Genomic DNA, 22,483 nt, shown 5'->3' with positions numbered 1-22,483 from the left:
GAAAGAGAGAATATCCCATGAACATGAAGAAATTTTTTCACATTCTTGAAGGAAATTCCAAAAAAGCGATCCAAAAATATTTAAAAGCTTCAGCAGGGAAGTACACAGACTCGCAGAGATGCTACTTTGATGAGTAGTATCCATTTGAAGATTAGAGCTTTCCTATGTTCAGTTTAGTTTGTTTTTATTTGGTCTCATTATTTTCTGGTCCCACCTCAGATTCAATATGCTAAAATCACTGACAAAAAGCGAGGAATGGGGACACGACACTGGTGAAGAATGCTATCAGCTCCAGCAAAACACAGGCTTGGGTCTAAAAACCTAAGAGTTTTGATTTTGGGAGCAAGAGGGCTCTATATCTTTAAAATTTGCCAAAATTCAATGGAAAATTTTAAAGCAACTTGACAAAAAGAACAAAGTTATGATGAGAGATCAAAAGAGGAATACTACAGCCCTAACTGGTGTGGCTCAGTTAGTTGGCCACTGCCCCACAAAGCGAAAGGTCACCAGTTCGATTCCTGGTCAGGCTATGCCTGAGTTGCAGGTTCAGTCCCAGAACAGGGCGTGTTTCAGAGGCAACATATCGATGTTTCCCACATCGATGTTTCTCTGCCTCTCTTTCTCCCTCTTATCCCCTCTCTCTAAAAATAAATAAATAAAATCTGAAAAAAAAAAAGAGGAATACTCCAGGTACATAGGTAACACCTGAGTGAGTACTGTTGTGGTAAATGCAGAAAGACCAACAACTAATACTTAGGGGCTTGAAGTAGCTCTGGAGACTCTCAAAAACACATAAAGGAGTAACAAAGCAGAGAATCTTAGGTTGGTTTTTCAAAGTACTAACAAATGACTTAGGTCTCTTTTAAGGTTCCCATCAAAACTCTGTGTACAAAAGAGCAATTCTGATTCCTTCAACACTAAAATAAAAGTTCTTTTACTTTGATTTTCTACAATAAAAAGATCATTATAACAAAGTAAAAAAAAGATTTTAAAATTCTACATCCTAATGTTTCATGAAAATACAATTTTATGCAAAGTTATATTGTTATTTTATGTATTCTTTTAAAGTTTTATATTACGTAGTATATAATGTAGTTTTTATGATGTTAAAAATGAAGATATGGATCAACTGCTTGACCAAAATGTATTGTACCATAACACAGTTTAAAGAGAAAAATATATTAAAATTAGATGTCATAGAGCTCCTATTCCAAACAAAAGTAACCCACAATAAGTGCAAGGAATGCCTGCATTTTCCAAAGGATTATTTTAAAGATTGTTTTTAAAGAGAAGTTGAGATGGAAATATAAAGTAAGGAGAATCTAGAGTAATAAAGATGTTTAAACAATATACCTCTTCCTCCTCCCCCTGGAAGCAAAGGTGAGAATCTGAGTGGACCCTCCAACAAAGTTGGAGGGGAGAGAAAAGCTCTCGTTTCAGATGAAGGTCGACCCAATGGTGAGGGACCATATGGGGAATGCTCTGGAATAATTAAAACAGCATGTTTAAATTCATAGTTTCAGTTAGCTACACTACAGATTAGAATCCCATTTCAACAATTTCATCAGGTCATCCTCTTGCCAATTTAAGTTTAATCCATGTCCTGAACACTGACTATGCCCTGGGTTTTGCTAACATGCGTTAGAATTAAATATTGGAACTCTGTATTCCATAAAAGCTGTTTACCAAATGTACATTTTAGTGAATAAAAACATTATCCTCTTGATAATTAAGATGCATAAATAAAATAACCACACAATATTAAGCAAAGAATGCTGGTGATATTTTGGAGTTACAGAAGATTTGGGGACTATGAAGTTTGTTTCATTTGTTTTCGTTTTTAACGGCAGTATGCTTCTCGATATTTCAGCGGGTGAGGGTTGTAACATGGGAGGTCTCGGTTTAAATCAGGGCCCGGTAGACTGTGTTGGGCCATGACTTATTTGAGTAAAGATTCAAATTTTGAAAACTAGGAAAAATTAGCATAAAAAAATATTCTAAAACATCACAAATTACTCGATTTATTACCAGTGAAAAACCAATTTACATATACTAATTCATTAAAAAATTATCACTTTATTTATAAACCACATCACCAAGAGCCCTATCATTTTACAAACTTTACCATTTCCAAATAATGGTTATGCTTCAAAAGATCAAAAACCAACAGCAAAAAGCAGACAAACTTAAATACCACCAAAATAATACTTTTTAAACATGTTAAATTTTATTATGTAGTTTACATAATACACAAATTTAGTTATGGCAAAAGATCAAAGCATTATTTACCTCCCCTGAGACTTTTGCATTAATTTCAAACAAAAATTCTTTCTGTATAATTCCTCCCACCCCTAATTTTGTTACTATTTGAATTTCATAATAATCTGCTATCTTAAAAATGTTAAAGTAGACTTTCATTTTAATGAAACTGGACTCTCAAAATGATTTTGTCACTTTTCAAAGGTTGTAACAGTATTCTATCTATATAAAGATAGGTTTATTTTCACTGCCTCAGAAGCTTAACTCCAATCAACCAAAATTATTTTGAAAATTCTAAGCTTTTGGAATAATGAATGGACATTAATGAATAATGACATTAATGAATGGACAGAAACAGTAAATATACCTTCCAAAGAATGGGTCCTCTCTTGAAAGTATTAAAGCAATCAAAATTCAGATTACCCAAGTTTTCCCACCTTTTAATTAATATTTTAAGTAATTAAAAACTGTTTTAATTCTCATTTTTATAATTCACACAAATATCAAAAAGTAGTTAATATGTAAACAGTCGCAATGCTATTTTACTTAAGCAATCCTTACCCATTCATTCTCGCAAAAATAATTAATGAGTACTGCGCTTTGCTTTTCAAAGAGCTCAAGGAACTAAAAATATATCATTGTATAAAATCCCACTGAGAAAGAGAAGCAGCAAGTATTTATATTATTGCTAGGAAAACAAAACTCAGAAACTTGGGAAATTGTGCAAGAACTTAGATTAGAACCCTAGTTCCAAAACCTAAAATATTTATAAATAATAGTATTAAATTTATACTAATATAATTATGTGTATTATATATATATATATATATATATAAATGTATATGTATTTTTAAATAAGGGGTTAAAAAAAAAACTACCTCTGCCAAATGCTGTATTTGGAACATCAAGTGCATAAGGATCTTTTTCTAAAAGTTCAAATTTAAGTTCTGTTTCAGTAAATCTGCAAATAAAGAACAAACATCTCTGAGTTACACATCCAAGCATGCACATTTCAAGAAAAATGCCACTATCAAATATAAGCTACTCTTCACTTTATCGATATATACATATAAGAAACAGATCTTTTAAAATTATTTTGACCAAAATACCTTTATATATCTCCCACTACTATTTTGGGGTAAAAGGTTTTTGGGCCAAGTGATAATGATGTTTTGCTGAGGTTTGAAATTTTTTTGCTTTTTCCTCAAAATCAGATTATGGAGAAAGTACAGTATCACAAAACCCAAATTTTAGAAAAGGGTCCTCTAGGGTCAACCAGTTCAAGATGACTGTTTTTCAAACAGTAATAGAAAAACTACAATAAAAAGTGAACTACTTAAAATTTTTTTCAGATTTTTAAAATTTTTTTAAAAGACTACCCTTTTTCAACTAACGAAACTGAGGATGAACGTTTGAATGATTTATACAACATGAAATTGCTAGAATTTAAACAAAGGGCGTCCTGGCTTTGAGGCCTCAACACTTTCCACTGTAATGTTACCGACAGGATTCCAAACAACATAAAAGTGGAATTCAATTAACTCATCCTATTCTTTTACTCCTAGATTCTTTATCTTAGAATTGTGACATTTTAAAAGAATCCTACTTTTACTTCTTAACAATCAGACCTGAAATAAAACATTTATTCATTTGGTTTTAATTTCTGAGTGGAAAAGGCAAGCAAGAAGACTAAAACTAATATTGGAAAATGTTAATAGTACCTCTGGCAAGAAACTGTAACACTCTGGGAAGACTGTTACAATTCTCAAAGAAAAACATTTACCTTTGATTGTACAATGTACATTTTTATTCTCATTTCCATTTCTGTATTGTAAAGTAATGCCACCCAATACATTAAAACCAAGGAATAAGAAAAATAATAAACATTTATTCCATCCATGTATCCATTAAAAGATGCTGATTGATACTCTGAGCATTACTATCTCATAGAAAGTCATGCTTTCTCTTTCCGTTCCATTTATTCTCCCTCTACCTACCCTGTTTAAGTTCTGTTACACCATTTTATAAAAGAGGCCGTGAACAGTTTCTTTCTCTGTGAGGGACCTAAGAAATGTTTCAAACAAAAATTCAGTAACTCCTAGTAAAACTAATAAATTTCACCATTAGATATGCTGAGTTCACTGCAAGTTTTCTGTTTATCCTTACAAAAGTATTAACTAATTAATAAAATAACAACTAAGAATAAAGTTTTAAAGTACTCTCACCAAGATACTTACTTCTGTCTGAGGTAAGAATTCTCTTTCTTTAAATCATTGAGGTTTCTTTCAGCAGTCCGAGCTGCCAACTTAAATAAAACAACACATGTTAAAAATATGTTTATACAAACAACAGGAAAAATATATTATATAAATATCTCAGTGATGGCATACAAATATCATACAATTGTCACAATCACTTAAGTATCTATTTCAGTAAATTCAACATTAAAAGTTTTAATTTCCAAAATAATTTTAAAAAGGAATGAGTTTCACATAACCAGAAGCCATGAGCCTAAGGCTGCAGCTCCATCATGTACTTGCTGATAAATGCTGTTACCTAGATATAAAGTGAAGGATTAGCAATTCAATACGCCCCAAGCTGAGGGTGATGGGAATGGAGATTCAGGATCATTATGCAGGGCAGCATTGGCTATGGAACAAGGTAAGCATCTCTGGAAAAAAATCACTACAATTGTGTGAAACCATAAAGGTCTAAAATAGTTTCATAGCATACTGGTATAGGCCATACTGTTATAATGGCTGAATACAATCACAGCATACTGCATATCTACTAAGTGCACAGCACTGTACATATAATATTCTCACAGTCTTTCACATTTGTTTAGTGATGCTTTTACTTAATAAAAGGTTAGAAAATCAGAATTTATATTGTAAAAAACAAAGCTACACATAATAAATAGAAGAACTTGTACTATTCCCAAATAGTTGTGGTCAAATGTTAAACTTGAATGGATTACTGTATGTTTCCCACTCATACTGCAGATTCTCCAGATGAGAGGCCACAGTATGTGGAATATCACACCTGCCGAATTAATCCAATCCTAGGGTAAATGTATCTATCATACAAAGGTAGGTAAATTAACTCAGTCTATAACCATAATTTTTTACAAATAAAAAACCTTCACCATCAAGTGTCTTCACTTAAAATTGTGAACTACACATGAGAATTGACTTTAACTATAATTGACTATATCCCTATGGTCAGTTAATATTCAACAAAGGGGGCAGATGCATAAAATGGAGTAAAAATAGCCTCTTCAACAAATGCTGTTGGGAGAGCTGGACAGCTACATGCAAAAAAAAGAAACTCTACAACCAACTTAAACTACACACAAATATAAACTCAAAATGGATAGAAGACTTAAATGTAAGTTGGGACATCATAAAAGTCTGAGAGGAGAACATAGGCAGGAAACTCAGATATTCCACATGGCAATATTCTCACCAATATGTCCCCTAGAGCAAGGGACGTAAAGGAAAGAATAAACAAATGGGAGTTTATCAAAATAAAAAGTTTCTGTACAGATAAAGGAAACATCAGCAAAATGAAAATGGAGCCAACCGTATGTGAAAATATATTTGCTAATGATACCTCAGAAAAGGGTTTGATCTCCAGAATAAAGAAGTCACACAAGTCCTCTCCAGGAAGACATACAATCCAAATGAAAAATGGGCAAAGGACCTGAACATATACACTTCTTCAAGGAGGACATACACAGGGCCCAGAGACGTATGAAAGGATGCCCAGCATCACTAGCCATCAGAGAAATGCAAATTAAACCCACAGTGAGATACCATTTCACACCAGTCAGAATGATCAGCATAAACAAATCAACAAACAACAAGTGCTAATGAGGTTGTGGAGAAAAGGGAACCCTAGTACACTGTTGGTGGGAATGCAGACTGGCACAGGTACTGTGGAAAACAGTTTGGAATTTCCTCTGAGAGCTAAAAATGGAAATGCCTTTTGACCCAGCAATTCCACTGCTGGCATTATACCCTAGGAATCCTGAAACACCAATTCGAAAGTACCTATGCACCCCAATGTTCATAGCAGCACAATTTACAATAGCCAAGTGGAAGCAACTTAGGAAGCAACCTAAGTGCCCATCAATAAGTAAGTGGATCAAAAAACTATGGTACGTTTACACAATGGAATATTAAGCAGCCGAAAGAAAGAGCTACTACCCTTCGCGATAGCATGGATGGAACTGGAGAGCATTATGCTAACTGAAATAAGCCAAAGGGTGAAAGACACATACCATATGATCTCACCTATAAGTGGAACCTAATCAACAAAACAAACAAGCAGGCTAAATATAACTAGTAACACTGAAAGAAAAAACTGACAGTGCGGGGAAAGAAGGGAAAGGGTTGTCAAGGGACAGTATAAACGACCCATGGACAAATCCAAAGGGGAGTAGAACTGAGGGTGAGAGGTGGATGTGGGTGTGGCAGGAGAAAGTGGTAGTGGGAAAATGGAGACAACTATACTTGAACAAACAAACCAAAAAGAAAAAAGAAAAAACATTCAACATAACTAATTTCCCACCCATTAAGCAGGAATTGCCACTCCAAGAAACTTCCATGTCTAAAAAATATCTCCCAAGCTTCAGTATAACAATGGTGATGATAACAGTTAATGTTTACTAAGTACTTATTATGTGTCAGGCACATGACTAACAGCCTTAATGAATTATCTAATTTTATCATTACAATAATTCTAAAATAGGTATTAATGATATCTATATCTTACAGGTAAGGATAATGGCAGTAGGTGAGGGAACCAGGATACCAACAAGACAGGATGAGTCCAAACCCCATGTATTCACCCACTGTGCAAACTTCCTCCCCTTGAAGACTCCAAGGGACAAGTACTCCAAAGGCTGGCTCTTACAACAATTCTGTATGTTAGAGGGGCCGTGCTTATAATTAGTCAAATCTTCATACTTAGGATTTCCTCACACAGTTCCTCTGGAGGACTGACATGACATTTCTCATCATGGATTTTTTCTTAATGTGTATCAAGTAATTCAACACTGAGAATCATATACTAGAAGTTTTAGGCTATCAGAACTAGGAAAGGTTTTAGATATCACTTAATCTGATAACATTGTTTTACAGATGAGTAAACTGACCCAGAAATGTTAGGTAATTTGTCCACATTATTAGTGGCAACCCAGTGTCCTGAAACAATGAAGCTATGCAGATTACATCACCTTGCCCAGGGAGAGTATACACTCCATGCAAAGAAGCGGTGTGTTCAAAGTAGAGAAGGAAAAAATCAGATTTTGTGAATAACTGCACCATAACAAAGTATTTTGATCATAAGCAACACAGTAAAAGAAAATGATTTTTTAAAATACTACCTTTATTTTTGGTACCTTTTACACTTCTCTTTTAAATTAGGAAAAAGAACAATTTGATAAAGAACCTAAGAGAATTGAACTTACCCAATTATCATGTGCTTTTTTCTCATGAGAAATAATCTGAAAAAGAAAATCATTACAACATTACTTGTAACTACTTTTCTTACATAAGAAACATTCATATCTACCACTATGATTTAATACACAATTCATAAACTCAAAAATAGCCCTGGCTGGTGTGGCTCAGTAGATTATACACTGGCCTGCGAACCAAAGGGTCACGGGTTCAATTCCCAGTCAGTGCACATCCCTGCACTGCAGGCCAGGTCAGGCCCCCGGTAGGGGGTGACGCAAGAGGCAACCACACAATGATGTTTCTCTCCCTCTCTTTCTCCTTCCCTTCCCCTCAGTCTAAAATAAATAAATAAAATCTTAAAAAAAATAACTCAAGCATCTCTGAAAAGTAACATTTTAAAGCAAATTTTCATATACATCTGACCTACTCATAATACTTTTAAACAAAACTGAATGTAAAGACAACTAAACTTTTTGTCCAGTAAATTTCTATTTTGTGCAATAATCAACTATAATATGAGTCGCTAATTAAGAGACACTAGCTGAACTGAATATAAGACCCCAATGCTGATACACAAGATGAAGCAAAAGTAGGTTTACAGTTGTGAGTATGCAAAACACAGAATTAAGCCCCAGCTCATGTGGCTCAGCTGGTTGGGCATTGTCCTGCAAACTGAAAGGTCACCAGTTCAACTTCCGGTGAGGGCACATGCCTGGGTTGCAGGTTCAGTCCCCCCGTTGGGGTGCATACGGAAGGTAGCCAACTGATGTTTGTCTCTCATTGATGTCATCAATGTTTCCCTCTTCTTCTCCCTCCCTTCCCCTCTAAAAAAAATATCAAAAATAAAAATAAAATTTTTAAAAAACACAGAGTTAATGAAGCTGTTGTAATCATTATAACTTGCATCTCTTTTTCCATACAAACTGTAAACCTACTTTTGCCCCACCCTGTGTATAGAAGATATGGCAACTTTAAGATGTCTTATTCCAGTATTTCTGGTTCCCTAGAAATGCCCCACAACCACATACAAAACCTCAAGAAAGGTATACAACTAGCCAAGTAACAACATTCCTTCATCAAAACAGATACCAATTCAAACAAATGAAAATTGTTTTAACTTACACATACACACACACATAAACACACACCTGTCCTTGGTAAGAATGAATCGTTCTCTCCAACTCCTCTTCAAGATCTTTGGTTCGTTTTCTACAGGAAAGAAATAATCATTCTATTATCAACATATCCTACAAAATGATAAAACACACTCTCTCTACTGAAAATATTAATGAAAGCATCTAGAATGCTTCGTTTCATGTAAAAAAAAAAGTTCAGAACTCCATATGTTAATTACCTTTAAGAGATTCTAAAGTATAATTTTTCCTGATACCATTTTAAAATAAAGCTTTAAAAGTACCGTTATTTGGGTTTACCCCAAACCAAAGGCCATGCAAAGATTTACATGGTACACTGGTTCATTTTTATTTTTAAGAAGTATGATCTTGGAAGACTGATTTAAATGTCTGTAATCTTAAAAGGATTCTAGGAAATGAATGACCTGGGCAAAATAAAATGTTACTTGTTACCTTTATAAGACTAACAAGATAATTCCTTCTTTCCAATAAAACTCAGGCATATACTTCGTAATGTAAAATGTAAGTATCACAACTATTTGGCATACTGCTGATAGACCTATCATCTTACTAATATTTCTTCCAAACTTTAACTGTGGCTCAGTCTTCTTTCTGCGGCATAGTTCTTAAGTTCATTAAAAATCTCACATACTGCCCTGGCTGGATGGCTCAGTTGGTTGGAGCATCGTATCATACACCAAAAAGGCTGTGGGTTCACTTCCCGGTCAGGGCACATGCCTAGGTTGTGGGTTCACTCCCAGGTCAGGACATGTATGGAAAGCAACCAATCTCTCTCTCTCTCTCTCTCTCTCTCTCTCTCTCTATCTCCTCTCCTCCTTCCTTCCCTCTCTCCCTCCCTCCCTCTCTTTCTCCCCCTTCCTCTCACTAAAATCAATAAACATCCTCAGGTGAGGATTAAAAAAAACAAAAAAATAAAATAAAATCTGATAGACTGAAAGAAAAAACCATTTTTCCTTTTTATAATTTCTACATAGTTGTATAATAGCAAGACATCTAAATGAAAATAATGAAACAAAAATACATTGGTTTATTTGTTGTTGTTATTGCTATATTATTTTTTCTGGTATTGGGCTTCTGGATACCTTCCCCACCTAAAAAAGAAAGGTGTAAAATATATTTAATACCTACCTATAGGTCTCCAGCTCTTCAGCTGCATGGCTGATCTTTTCATCTGCTTTAGAAAGTTTTTCCTCTTTCTCTAACCGGTAATTTTCTTCTACTGTTAATTTCCTTAAAACAAAAATGTTTTATTTTTTTCACTTTATGTCATAAAACAATCAATTATATCACTTTATATTACAACTGATGCTTTCCATAAAGCAATTTGTACAATCCCACTAAAAAACATCACATGCAAGAAAAACAAAGTACTTGCGTAAATATTCCTAGCATGAAATTTATTATAAATTCAAGTTATAAAGCATCTTGTCGAATAACAGTACTACTAATAAAAAGTTTCAAGAGTTTTCTGTAAGAATTCATCATAAAAATAAGATTATCATAGTAAATGTTAGTAAAATTATTATATTTATCATGACTTCTTATATAAAGAAGCATTACATTTATTAGGCAAGAAGTCACAAGATGAAACTAATGAATTGTTTCAATAATTTTTAAGTTGATTGTTAAGTTGTAAAATAGTGATTAGTCTTCCAGCCAGCTCACAAAAAAAAGAACCAAAAGTACATGAAAGTAATAGTAGTTCCGCTTACTAGTTTAGTTGTTTTTAATAATACGTAACTTATTATGCCATTAGTATGTGCCAGAAACTGTTCTTAGACATTTACATGTATTATTTTATTTAATTATAACAACAACTCTATTTGGTAGCTATTAAAAAAAAAAAATGAAGCACAGAGAAACTAAATAACTGAACCAAAACATAGAGCTAACAAGCCGTGACTCCATTATATTATATTCCTCAAGTTGTTTCATATGGTATCATTAATAAACCTCAAGAAATACTGAACATCACAGGAAAACACTTTTGGAGTCCTAACTATGGATGTCTCCCCTTCTTCATGAACTTTGGGAATAAACATGATCAACAACTGAAGAAATTCTACAAGGCAGCCGTAAATGTTTTCTATGCTACACACTACATTACCATTGCTTATTAAGAAGCAACCCCCAGGTCAATTATTTCATAGGTATTATAAGAAAAGTCACTGCCTTAGGAAAAGCATAAAAGTGTAACTGGTTTAAAGAGGGAAGAAAAGTGTTTTTATAGACTGCAGATTAAAAATGGACAGAAATTCCCACTGAGAAGTAGTCTATGAACCTTACCCTTGAATTTGGGTAGCCTTATTAATAATGAAAATTACACTGGGAAAGGAAACCCAAGTTTATAACTAAAAAACAATCACATCTTACATATTTAAAGAAACATAGCAAGCTTCTATACTCTTTCACTTCTCTTCAATATTAAATTTGGAAAAGAGCTAGTAATGTAATATATATCAGCAGTAAAATACATCAATCCAGCATCTAGAAAATGACTGAATCTAAACCACACTGTTGGACTTCCAGTCAAGTTGGTGGTGTAGGTGAACACAGCTCACCTCCTCAAAAATCACACTGTATGCAGGCAAAAAATTTAATTTAACATTTTATTAGTACTGTCAACTCTGTATTGACTCTGAAGAACAACTGGTGTCATAACACATTGAATTTGAGTACTGAATATTTTAATTTAAATGTAAGAATGGAATGTGAAATATTTTGAGAATTCAAAGACCCTTGACTGTGTGGCTCAGTTGGTTGGAGCACAGTCCCATAAACCAAAAGGTCACAGGCTCAATTCCCAGTAAGGGCACATGCCTGGGTTGCAGGTTCAGTCCCTGGTCGGGGTGCATACAACGGACAACCAATCTATGTTCCTCTATTGCATCAGTGTTTCTCTCCCTCTATCTCTCTCCTTTCCCCTCTCTCTAAAATCAATAAGCATGTCTGCAGGTGAAGATAAAAAGAAAGCATTTCAAACTAATGAATGAATGAAATCACAATGTGAACAACAAACTTACAGCTAGGATTTTATTCAGCTTCCCATTCTTGCTTTGAGTATCACAGAAATTTTTCTTTGAAATCTTAAACATTACTCATTAAAATTCTACAAGATACTCAATCACATTTTTGCTCAAAAGATGTACTCAAAAGTATTTCTTTCATCTCAAAAGGCCTTGATGTACAAATGTGCTTAGCATGCTAAGAGCATGAAGGCCAGCATGGCTATAATATAGTGAGAGAAAAAGAAAATAAATAAGCTGAAATTAAAGAGGTAACCAGGGGCCAGAGCTCATAGATCATGATAAAGCTTTGGATTAAATTCTGAGTGTGATACGAAGTCCCCTGAAGGTTCTAAGCAAGAGAGTTACAATACCCATTATCTCTTTTAGAAGGGTCTTGCTGCTAAAATCAGAGCAGGAAGTTAAGAGTATTAAAAGAGATACCACTCATGATGCTACTGCAACAAACCAGATCCTAACATATCGCTTGGATCAGAGTAGTATAAGAGGTGGTAAGAGTAGTCAGATTCAGGATACAGGAAAGCTGATAGAATTTGAAGAGAGTATGAATATGAGATGTAAAAGAAAGAAGTCAAGGAGGGCTTGATCAGCTGCCATGAGCAACTCAGCAAATAACACTACCATTTACTGAGACAAGGAACAGTTTGGCGGGAGAAATTTACACAGGAGCAAGGAATCAGTTTTACATGTATCAGAGATGGAGTTAACGGGTAGAGTGCAATTATTATGATGTCCACCAAGATTCCCTGACCTAGCTTGCAATATTAGGAATTTTAATTAGCAATAATTTTCTGGTTATCTATAAGAAGTTAAAAAGGATGTTGAGAACTAGTTTGCAAGGTCCAATATCATTTAGAGCATTTTATTCCTTGAAGAAAAAGTATTTCAAGATCAAATAACCTTCTTTAAAAATGAATTGAAGAACCCAACTGATGTGGTATAGTTGGCTGGGCAGCATCCTGCAAATCAAAAGGTTGCAGGTTTGCTTCCCCGCCAGGACACATGCCTGGGTTACAGGTTCCGACCCCTGGGGAGCATACAGAAAGCAACCAATTGATGTTTCTCTCTTACATCGAAGTTCTCATCCTCTCTTTCTCTCTCCCTTCCTCTCTCTCTAAGATAAAAAATTTTAAAACAATGAGTATATGAAATATAACTCAATCATAAACTGAGAACTTTAGATAATCACATAAACTTTATATACAACATTTTAAGCTATTTTACTTGCTATTCAGTAGAGGTATCAACATAAATTTTATTACCTATGAAGTATCATTTCATTTTCTTGATACAGTTCAGTCATGACTTTAAGTTTGTGCTGAAGCTTTTGATTCTCACTTTCAAGATGATCATTTTCTGGCTGCAAAGATGCTTGTTCAGTCTGGAGATTTTTAATACACTCTATAGAAAAATTTTAAAAGTCACAATTAAAGGAATAAAAATTTTGAGTTACATATTAACATTTCATAGAGATAAGAATTACTAATAATAATAAATTATGGAACAATGGTGTGGGGATTTCCTAAGGAGTAGCTGGTACTGGGGTAGAAAGGGGCAAATGTGGAAAAACTGGGACAACTATAATAGCATAATCAATAAAATATAATTAACAATAATAAATTATTAATAAACTAAATTCTTTCCAAGAACAGAAAATCTGTAAGTTATATTAAAATGTACACCTGTTGACTTAAGCTGTAAGCCACTGCCAGGAACAGTCACTTTATAGACATTAACATTCAATATTACCTATATTAAAATTAGATCATCACTATTTAAAAAAACATAATAAACCAACAATTAAATCTTCATTATATCTTTGTAATTGTAACTATTTTGTTTCCTCTGTCTCTTAAAATAGCACTGTAAGCAATCATCAGAAGGAAAGCAGTTTAAAGGAAAATTTCCATGTTATGAATAGAAAAAATCAGTTGTAGGAATTTCTCTTTCATGATCCATTAAAACAAGAAAGTTAGATTTGGAAGGAGGGTACAGGCAGACATAGTCTCCGACTATTAATTTTAGAACATAATAAAGATTTGCCAAGCAATTGTATTAAAGGGATGGAGTAACTGCTGAGCAAGTTCCTTGGTATTGTGGTACTTTCTGAATATTTAGTTCACATACTAAAATGCACCTTCCTTGAAAGCAGGCTCCGTATTTAGTTCACATACTAAAATGCACCTTCCTTGAAAGCAGGCTCCACTCCCTATCTTTTCCTCCAGTGGCTCTCCCATGGCTTTGAGTATTATGTATTACATATAGCAACACTTTATTTCTCAGTTAATATTATTTTTCAAAATCTAAAAATAATCTAATTACCCATACTATTTGAAAAAGACTATGATCGTTTCTTTAATAATCAGTATCTTTGGTTGTTCAACATTTACAAAAAAATGCTTCATTATAAATACAGCTCACTTTTTTAGAAATTTTTGAAAATATAGATAAGTAAAAAGAAATCTATCCATAATCCCTTATTCAAAGATAATCATTGTTGACATTTGAGTATGTCCTTTCATCCTTCTTTATATAAATGGTTATAGTGACATTCCTTTTTTCTTAAGATTTTATTTATTTTTAGAGAGAGGCGAAGGGAGGGAAAAAGAGAGAGAGAAAAACATTGACTGCATGGCCCCAATTAGGGACCTAGCCTGCATCCAAGGCATGTTCCTGTTCCTGCCTGGGAACTGAACGGGCGATCCTTCGGTTCACAGGCCCATGCTGAATCCATTGAGCCACACCAGCCAGAGCTCCTTTTTTTTTTTTTTTTTTAAACACAATGGGATGTTACTTATATCAACTATATCATAAAAATAAATAAAAAAGTTTCAATGAAAAAAAATTCTGTTCTACAGGTCTAATATCATTCCTGCATGTGCTAATATACTATGCATGTACATTAAAAAAGACAACTATATTGTAAACAGATCGGTAAAATATACAACTACTGAAGGTCAATTTTGCAATTAACAAAGATTTTGAAAACTTAGCAATTTTAATTTGCTACTATTTAATATCACAAACCATACATGCATATAATACTGAAATAAGTATGGTCTTAACATGTTTTTTAAAATAATTTCATTACTTTAATTTCATATAAATATGGAGAAAACTGACAAGTTCTTACCAACAACAACAAACAACTCAGGACTAATTTTTTACAAATAAGAAACTAAATTTTAAAAAATATCAAATCGGATCGTCCAGTAACTGCTTCAATTCATGGTACCATTCACTATAAGGAGATGTATTTATTTAGATAAATTTTAATCTTCACCCAAGGATATGTTTACTGATTTTAGAAAAAGGGGAAAGGAGAGAGAGAGAAATATTAGTGTGAAAGAGAAACATCAATCTGTGGCCTCCCATTCCCACTCCAACGAGGGACTGAACCCCAAAACCTAGGTATGTACCTTGACAGGAAATCGAACCCCTTACACTTTGGTTTATGTGATGCTGTTCCAACCAACTGAACCACCCAGCCAGGGCTCAAAAAACTTTAAAAGTGTGTAGATTACCTACCTGTAAGGTCTTCCTTTGTTTTATCTACTTCAGTTAATTGAGTATATATTTGGTTTCTTTCTCCTTCTAGAGTTTTTAAAGAAGCCTTTAACTTCAAAGAATGAGAGAGGGAAAAAAGTAACATTAATCAAAAAAAAAATCTCAATATACCATCTCAACTTTGAAGCTCTGTTATCACTTTGATGAAATTATTGCCTAGAATGTACAAATTAACAATATAGCTTTCATCTTAGAAAGTTAGCAACGTCATCAATAGTTGTAAATTTCAGAACAGAGATGGAAAAGATCAGTGATAGACGCTTAAATTGTGGTTATTTTCATCGTTTACTTCCAACACATAGGTTTTGATTAAAGTAGTCTTCAAATTACATTACCAAGTTTTCTCACAGATCAGTAAAGATTAGGATACCACAACTAGGATGGAAAAGAGAAGGAACAAACCAGAAGAAAATGAACCTAGTATTTATTTCTCAAGATAGGCTATTAGGCAATAGAGACAGGAAAATACTGAGATCAGAGGAAGAAAAATGCTCAAAGAGAGAATTATGAGAGAAAATAGAGTAAACATTTTTAACATATTCCTTATCCAAAAGAAATGAATGCAGACCTTAAAAATTTTTATGATAAATTCTAAAAATTAACAATGTGAATTTCTGAAGTTATAAAAAGAAAAAAAAAACAATTGATGAAGATAATTCTGATCACTACTAAAAATACTGATCACTTATATGATAACTATAAAGTGGACTTTTTAAATAACTACTAAAGTCATATGGGTTTAATCCACGTTCTACTTCTTTACTTTTTTCATATTTATGTAGTAATGCAAACCTTAGCAGCATGAATCAGCTTCTTCAAAGCTCCTTTTGGCTGATTATCTATTATAAAAAACAAGAACATTACAATAAATTAGGAAAGAAACTGCAATGCCACAAGAGACATCTAATTCACTCAACTAGATAGAGCCTTATAATCCTTCTTCTTGCTACAGTAATGAATTTGATATAAGGCAGAATGGCCTTGAACCTGCTCCCAGAAAGTTATACAATAAAAGCACTGGTAGAACCATAATATCAATTAACAAGGCTCTTCACCATTAATCCCAAGAACAGAATTACAACAAGGATTTAGTATTCACCTAAATACAGTCCCACAGTCTTGACTGTTCTTGGATTCCTTCACCATACAAAATAGGAGTCAAATTATACTCCAAATTAAAATAACCTTAAAACAAGCATGACTTTTCTCATGAGAAAAAGAATTATTTCTTACAAAATGAAGAAGTGAAAAAGTACAAACAGAACAAAAGTGCAAATAGTATGCATTTACTTTGGAAATGTAATTTTCCTCCAATGCATTAATGCTATCATCAAAGAAATGCTTTTTTAATATGGTATTTTTTAAAAGATTTTATTTATTTATTTTTAGAGAGCGAGGAAGGGAGGGAGACAGAGAGGGAGAGAAACAAATGTGTAGTTGCCTCTCGCACCCCACACCAGGAACCTGGCCTGCAACCCAGGCACGTGCCATGACTGGGAATCAAACTGGCAACCCTTTGCTTCACCGTCTGGCACTCAATCCACTGAGCCACACCAGCCAGGGCAGAAATGCTTTTTAAAAAAATCATATATTCTCCTTAAAAAACATGTTCTTTATACAGGTGTGAAGGGAGAGCAAAGAGGGTACAAAAGTCAAAAGAACTATCATTAGGGGGAACTAGCTGATGATATACAAGATCTCTCTGAGAAAAACCCATGAATCAGATAGTACTGCATCATTGTTAAATTTGATAACTTTTATATTTGTATAGTAGTTAGGTAATTATGTAAAAAAAATGTTTAGATTTTAGGAGTTAATGGGAAATGATGTTCCCAACTTTCAAGTGATTTGAGAAAGACAGGAATGCTAAATCCAATGCACAAAATGCAAATAGTTGAGAAAGATGGAGAAAGGTATATATTTATATATCCTTATATTCCTTATATTACTTTTGCAACATTTCTATAAAAGTACAATAAAAATTACTTAGAGTGAATAACATCTAGCATAACCCTAATGTAAAGCATGGACTTTGGATAGTAATGATGTCAATGTAGATTCATCAATTATAATAAATGTACCACTTTGGTGGGGGATGCTAATAATGGAGGAAGCTCTTTACATGTGTTGACAGGGGTTAATGGGAAATCTCTTCACCTTCTGCTCAATATTACTGACAATCTAAAACTGCTTCAAAAAATAGCCTATTAGAAACAAATTTAATGTATTAAAAAACAACAGAAAACAATAAAAAGTCACAAGGAATGAAAAGTCCACATATACCTCATTTTTCAAGTAATCCTGTGTGTAACCATATTGCTTCCTAAGTATGTAATTAAATTATGAAATAATTAAAAGTATAAAAATTTCCTCAAAAAAAAAATCCCTCTCTGTACCCTTCTGCAACTTCCTATGAATCTATAATTATAGCAAAAAAAAATGTAAGTCAAAATGTAAGGAATTAGTTGAGAATACAGTGGGTAGCTGTAGTGAACCTTTTTCCTGAGTTTACAGACTGCAACCAACAACAGCAATAACAATTTGGGATGGCCAAGATTAAAGTACTTTAACCATCTGAATTATCTAAATAAAGCACAAAAAGAAATGTATCCTGAGGCGTTCAATTTAGTGAAAAGCCAGTATTCTAGCTAAAGGTTAACTTACAAGGGATGGTGAGAAAGGGACAGAGTATTAGAGAAAGATGGACAAGGTGGACCAAAGCACAAGTGTATAAAGAACATGGTACACAAGGGGAACTATAAGGAAATACAAGAGCTAGTCATCATTTCTAAAAAGAGGATATGTCATTTAATACCTAAGAGTGCACCATTTTCTGAATCACTCTTCACTTCCAATTCCAAGTTATCACCCGTTAAGTCTTCTCCAAGCACAGCAGCCCAATTTTGCATCTTTAGCAAGCGTTCAGTCAGAGACTTGACATTTTAGCAAAGGGAGGAAAAAAAGAGAGGGTGATGCTTCATGCTAATGGTTTACAACTTCTGAATGTATACTTACAGTTTAAAAATCAATGCACATAAATAACAGTATATGAGCTTTTTATTCTCCACCTGGTATTAGATATATAAATACCATATTTTGCCATGAATAATGCGCACCCATGTTTTTCACCCAAACTCAGGAAAAATATCTTTCATTTTAATATTTTAATTCAATTTTTTATTTATTTATATTTAGAAACAAAACTGATTATCATATTCCAGGATAATAGTTTGCATACAGATATTGTTATTATTTTCTAGAGTTACATTTTAATGCATAAGCATAAATAAAAGAATTAAAAACATTTATATAGATACAGAATAAGTACTGCCCATATATAATGCCCATCCTTATTCTTCCCTCAAAAATTTAGGTAAAAGCGTGTGCATTATACACAGCAAAATACAGTGAAAAACCTAACATTTATTGACTGCTAAATTCTAAACATTATAAATAAAAACTGGTTATTCCTAAATCAAATACAATTCTTGATGACCAATTTTTGCTAAATATATCATATGACTATAAAGTAACATTTTCTTATATGACATCTCACATGCCACACATAAGAGAGTAAATTTTGCATGAGGTCAAACAAATCTGTAAGTTAGGTACATGATATGTGAAAGGATCAGATTTCACAGATACAATTTATTAATAAAGTAAACAACTAGCTGGGAGTTCCACTAACATAAAGAAAAAGACATTATAAAAGAGAATCTGAATTGGAGCATCAAAGGTTTTTTAATAGTACTTTTTGCATTTTCTTGAATAAAGAAAGATTTTCTAGCACTATAGATAATAAAATGACTGTTCTATGTATTTCTGTGGAAGGACCAATCTAACAACCCATTCTGTCCTGCAACGTCCACCTCTCCTCTTGAGAGTTCCAAGGACAAATAACATGTCCTACCGCTTTGAGTAGAGTGAGAGATTAGCATCTCATTCAAGTTTTGTTTAGGACGAATTCCAAGTACTTCAGTAAATTTACGGGAAACAATACACCAAATTATGAATACAACTCCTAAACATGGAATCTTGAAAACATTCTTAGTAGCAACCTATGTATAGTTTTCAAGAAGGTAACATCCACTTCACTGTGTAGATTACAGAATGTTAGTTTTGTTTCTTATTACTTGATAGTACACCTGAGTATCTGTTTGCAGTATGAATGCATAGGATTTGAGTAGGCAGAAAATGTGGGTGGAAAAGAGAGACATGTTTCAATTAGATTTTTTTAAAAGTATTCTTCTCTGTGAAAGTATGTAAACCAGCTAATCTAAGTATTAAAGATATTCGGCCAATGCATATAACTTCATCTGTCCAATTTCTGAAATTCTTTCCAACCTCTTATCAACAGAAATAGATGACAGTCTAAAGACAAAGGTAAAATCCATTATTCTCTTTCTTCTTCGTAAATATCTATGCTAAAATAAGGAGAGAGAAAGGCAAACGAAATGTTGAAATATACTGTATTTTGCCATGTATAATGTGCACCCAAGTTTTTGGCCCAAACTTTCAGTAAAAAAATCTTTCATTTCAATTTTTTAATTCAATTTTTTATGTAGTTACATTTAGAAACAAAACCAATTATCATATTCAAGGTATTATTTTGCATATGGATATCATTAATTGCTTTCCAGAGTTACACTTTGAACATATAAGCATAAATACAAGAATTTAAACGTTTATATAAATATGGAATTAGTACTGCCCATGTATAATGCACATCCTTATTTTTCCCTCAAAAATTTGGGCAAACAAGTGTTCACTATACATGGCAAAATACAGTATCTATAAGGTCCAGCACAATAATGCCACTTTTTTATTACAAAATCATAAGCATGTAATTCTGTAACACAACAATATCACACTCAAGCACACCATATGACATTTTAGATAAAATGTTCAAATTAAAACTATAAATTATTATACCCATGTTATTACCCTACCAACCCTACTTAAACAGGTGTTACTTCTGCCAGACCCTGTATTTTGTTATCCTTGCTACCAAAAAGGAGCCTTAGGCAACAAGATGGTAATACTGGTACAAATTGGGATGTATGCCAAAAAAGGTACACATTCTGAAATTTGCCAAATGATAAAAATAAAAGCTGCTTAAACAAAAATTTTCAAATTTCAGAATTCGTATAAAATTCTAATTGATTCAGTCACTAAAACCAGCAGGGCTATTTACCTTGATCTGCTTTTCTTTATCACATAGAACTTGTTTTGCATTTTCTTTGGAGTCTTCAAATGTTATTTTCTGTTTATTAAGTTCACTCACTTGTTCTTTCCATTCTTCGACTTCTTGTGAAAGCTAAAATTCAAACACCAAAAAAAGGAAAACTCAAATTATTTTATCATGCTTATTTATGTATTTAAATTTATCCTACACAAAAGGATATACTCTTGTGATATCTGGGAAAAGCCTTTTCTTGCCCCTAGCATAGGTCAGTCATCATACGCACAGAAGACTTATAAATATAAGTTGAAGAGTCCCTTTACAATACAAACCTGTTTCTGGCTTTCTTGAAGTTGGGAATTTTCACTCAAAGCATCTTTTATAGCTATCTTAAGTCGTTCTTCATTCATTTGAAATATTTTGAAGGTTGTTTTGGCCTAAGTAAAACACAACATACCAAGTTTGTAACAATTAGGTTAACACAATAGTTCTGTTTTACACATCTTCCCTAAAACATGGAATTAAAGTCAAAAACATGCCATATTAACAGAAGAGGCATCACAGTGTGGCAGAAAAAAGGCTGGCCAAGAATCAGGATCTAGTCGTGGTCCTGACACTAACTTGTGGCCCTGACACTAACTTGCCGGCGTGACTTCGGACCCTGATAGAAACTCTTGTACCCTTCTATGTACTATGTAGCAAGTTTAGTTAACTTTCTTATCTGCCTCTCTCTTACCAAAATTTAAACTCCAAGAGAGCTTCTCTATTTTGCCTAGTGATGTTAACTGTCAAACACTTTCAACAGTGACCAGTACATAGCAATAGCTCAATAAATACTTGTCCAATAAAAAAATGAACTTTTCCGGGGAAATAGGAGATCTCTCTCTATATCTATATCTCTCTCCTATATCTCAAATTCTAATAATATATCTTAGTCTTGAATCATAAAATAGTAAAAGTAAAATGATTTTCAAAAGCAACAAACCCATTCGACTAATACAACTTACTTCAGCTACTTGTGATTTGAGTGATTTTGATTCATCTTCTAAGGACTGTATCCTCTTTGAAATATCCACCATCTGAAACGACAGCATCGATCAATAAATATTTACTAAACTCCTCTAGTTTCCAAGGTGCCATATACATCAGAAATATCATTAACCTAACGAGTTTTCCTCAAAAAGCTAAGTGCTCAAATTAAGAAACCTTCTGAGCCGTTTGCTCAAAGGGATTTTATGTGAAAGTTACATAATAGTATTTTATATCATCTTTAATATTTCATATTTAAGTTATATAGGCTCCAGAAAAGTCCATTAACATCATATCTTACTAAATAATCTCACACACATCAAAATATTCCTTAAGAGAGATTTTAAAATAGGATGACAAATAAAGTTAAAATGTTCTTAACATACCTTTTGAGTGATAAAATAAAATCCACTATGTACATGATTATTCAAATTAAATTATTTAGGTGAACTACTTTCATAGTGCATATAGAAAACTTCTATAAAAATATGCAAAGCCCTGGCTGGTGTGGTTTAGTGGATTGAGTGCCGGCCTGCAATCAAGGATCATAGGTTCAATTCCTGGTCAGGACACATGCCTGGATTGCGGACAAGGTCCTGGGTTAGGGGCATGTGAGAAACAACCATGAGTGTTTCTTTCCCTCTCTTTCTCCCTCTGCTCTAAAAATGAGTAAGTAAAAATTTTTTTTAAATTTGCAAGAAACTCAACATAATGGTAACTTCTAGCAAATGAAAAGAGGTAGTGGATTCAAAAATTTTAACTCCCCACTTTACAGCCTTCTGTATTCTTTAAACCTTT

At 33.3% G+C, this 22,483-nt stretch overlaps 1 protein-coding gene across 11 annotated transcripts in view; it reads right to left on the bottom strand.

The window, feature by feature from the left end:
* Positions 1 to 22,483, bottom strand: part of MIA2 (MIA SH3 domain ER export factor 2) — a 116,046-nt gene that overhangs the window by 30,764 nt on the left and 62,799 nt on the right. For 7 of the 11 annotated variants that reach the window (XR_008530575.1, XM_054590328.1, XM_054590450.1 and 4 more), the window contains 13 exons: positions 21,664 to 21,735; positions 20,989 to 21,093; positions 20,669 to 20,791; positions 18,287 to 18,404; positions 16,264 to 16,310; positions 15,433 to 15,523; positions 13,167 to 13,305; positions 10,007 to 10,108; positions 8,873 to 8,933; positions 7,733 to 7,768; positions 4,497 to 4,564; positions 3,138 to 3,220; positions 1,354 to 1,482 (listed from right to left, as the gene is read on the bottom strand). Coding sequence is in view for 10 of the 11 variants with exons in the window: in XM_054590328.1 (XP_054446303.1) it covers positions 1,354 to 1,482; positions 3,138 to 3,220; positions 4,497 to 4,564; positions 7,733 to 7,768; positions 8,873 to 8,933; positions 10,007 to 10,108; positions 13,167 to 13,305; positions 15,433 to 15,523; positions 16,264 to 16,310; positions 18,287 to 18,404; positions 20,669 to 20,791; positions 20,989 to 21,093; positions 21,664 to 21,735 (1,174 nt within the window). In the remaining variant the exon portion in view is untranslated. The remainder of the gene's footprint in view (positions 1 to 1,353; positions 1,483 to 3,137; positions 3,221 to 4,496; positions 4,565 to 7,732; positions 7,769 to 8,872; positions 8,934 to 10,006; positions 10,109 to 13,166; positions 13,306 to 15,432; positions 15,524 to 16,263; positions 16,311 to 18,286; positions 18,405 to 20,668; positions 20,792 to 20,988; positions 21,094 to 21,663; positions 21,736 to 22,483) is intronic. The other 4 variants (XM_054590534.1, XM_054590623.1, XM_054590920.1 and 1 more) reach the window with 1 other exon arrangement.

The sequence above is a fragment of the Pteronotus mesoamericanus genome, unplaced genomic scaffold (genome assembly GCF_021234165.1).
Source record: "Pteronotus mesoamericanus isolate MK-2021 breed Mesoamerican mustached bat unplaced genomic scaffold, CSHL_Meso_final contig_100, whole genome shotgun sequence".
NCBI lineage: Eukaryota > Metazoa > Chordata > Mammalia > Chiroptera > Mormoopidae > Pteronotus > Pteronotus mesoamericanus.
This window is presented reverse-complemented; position numbering and strand designations above follow the sequence as displayed.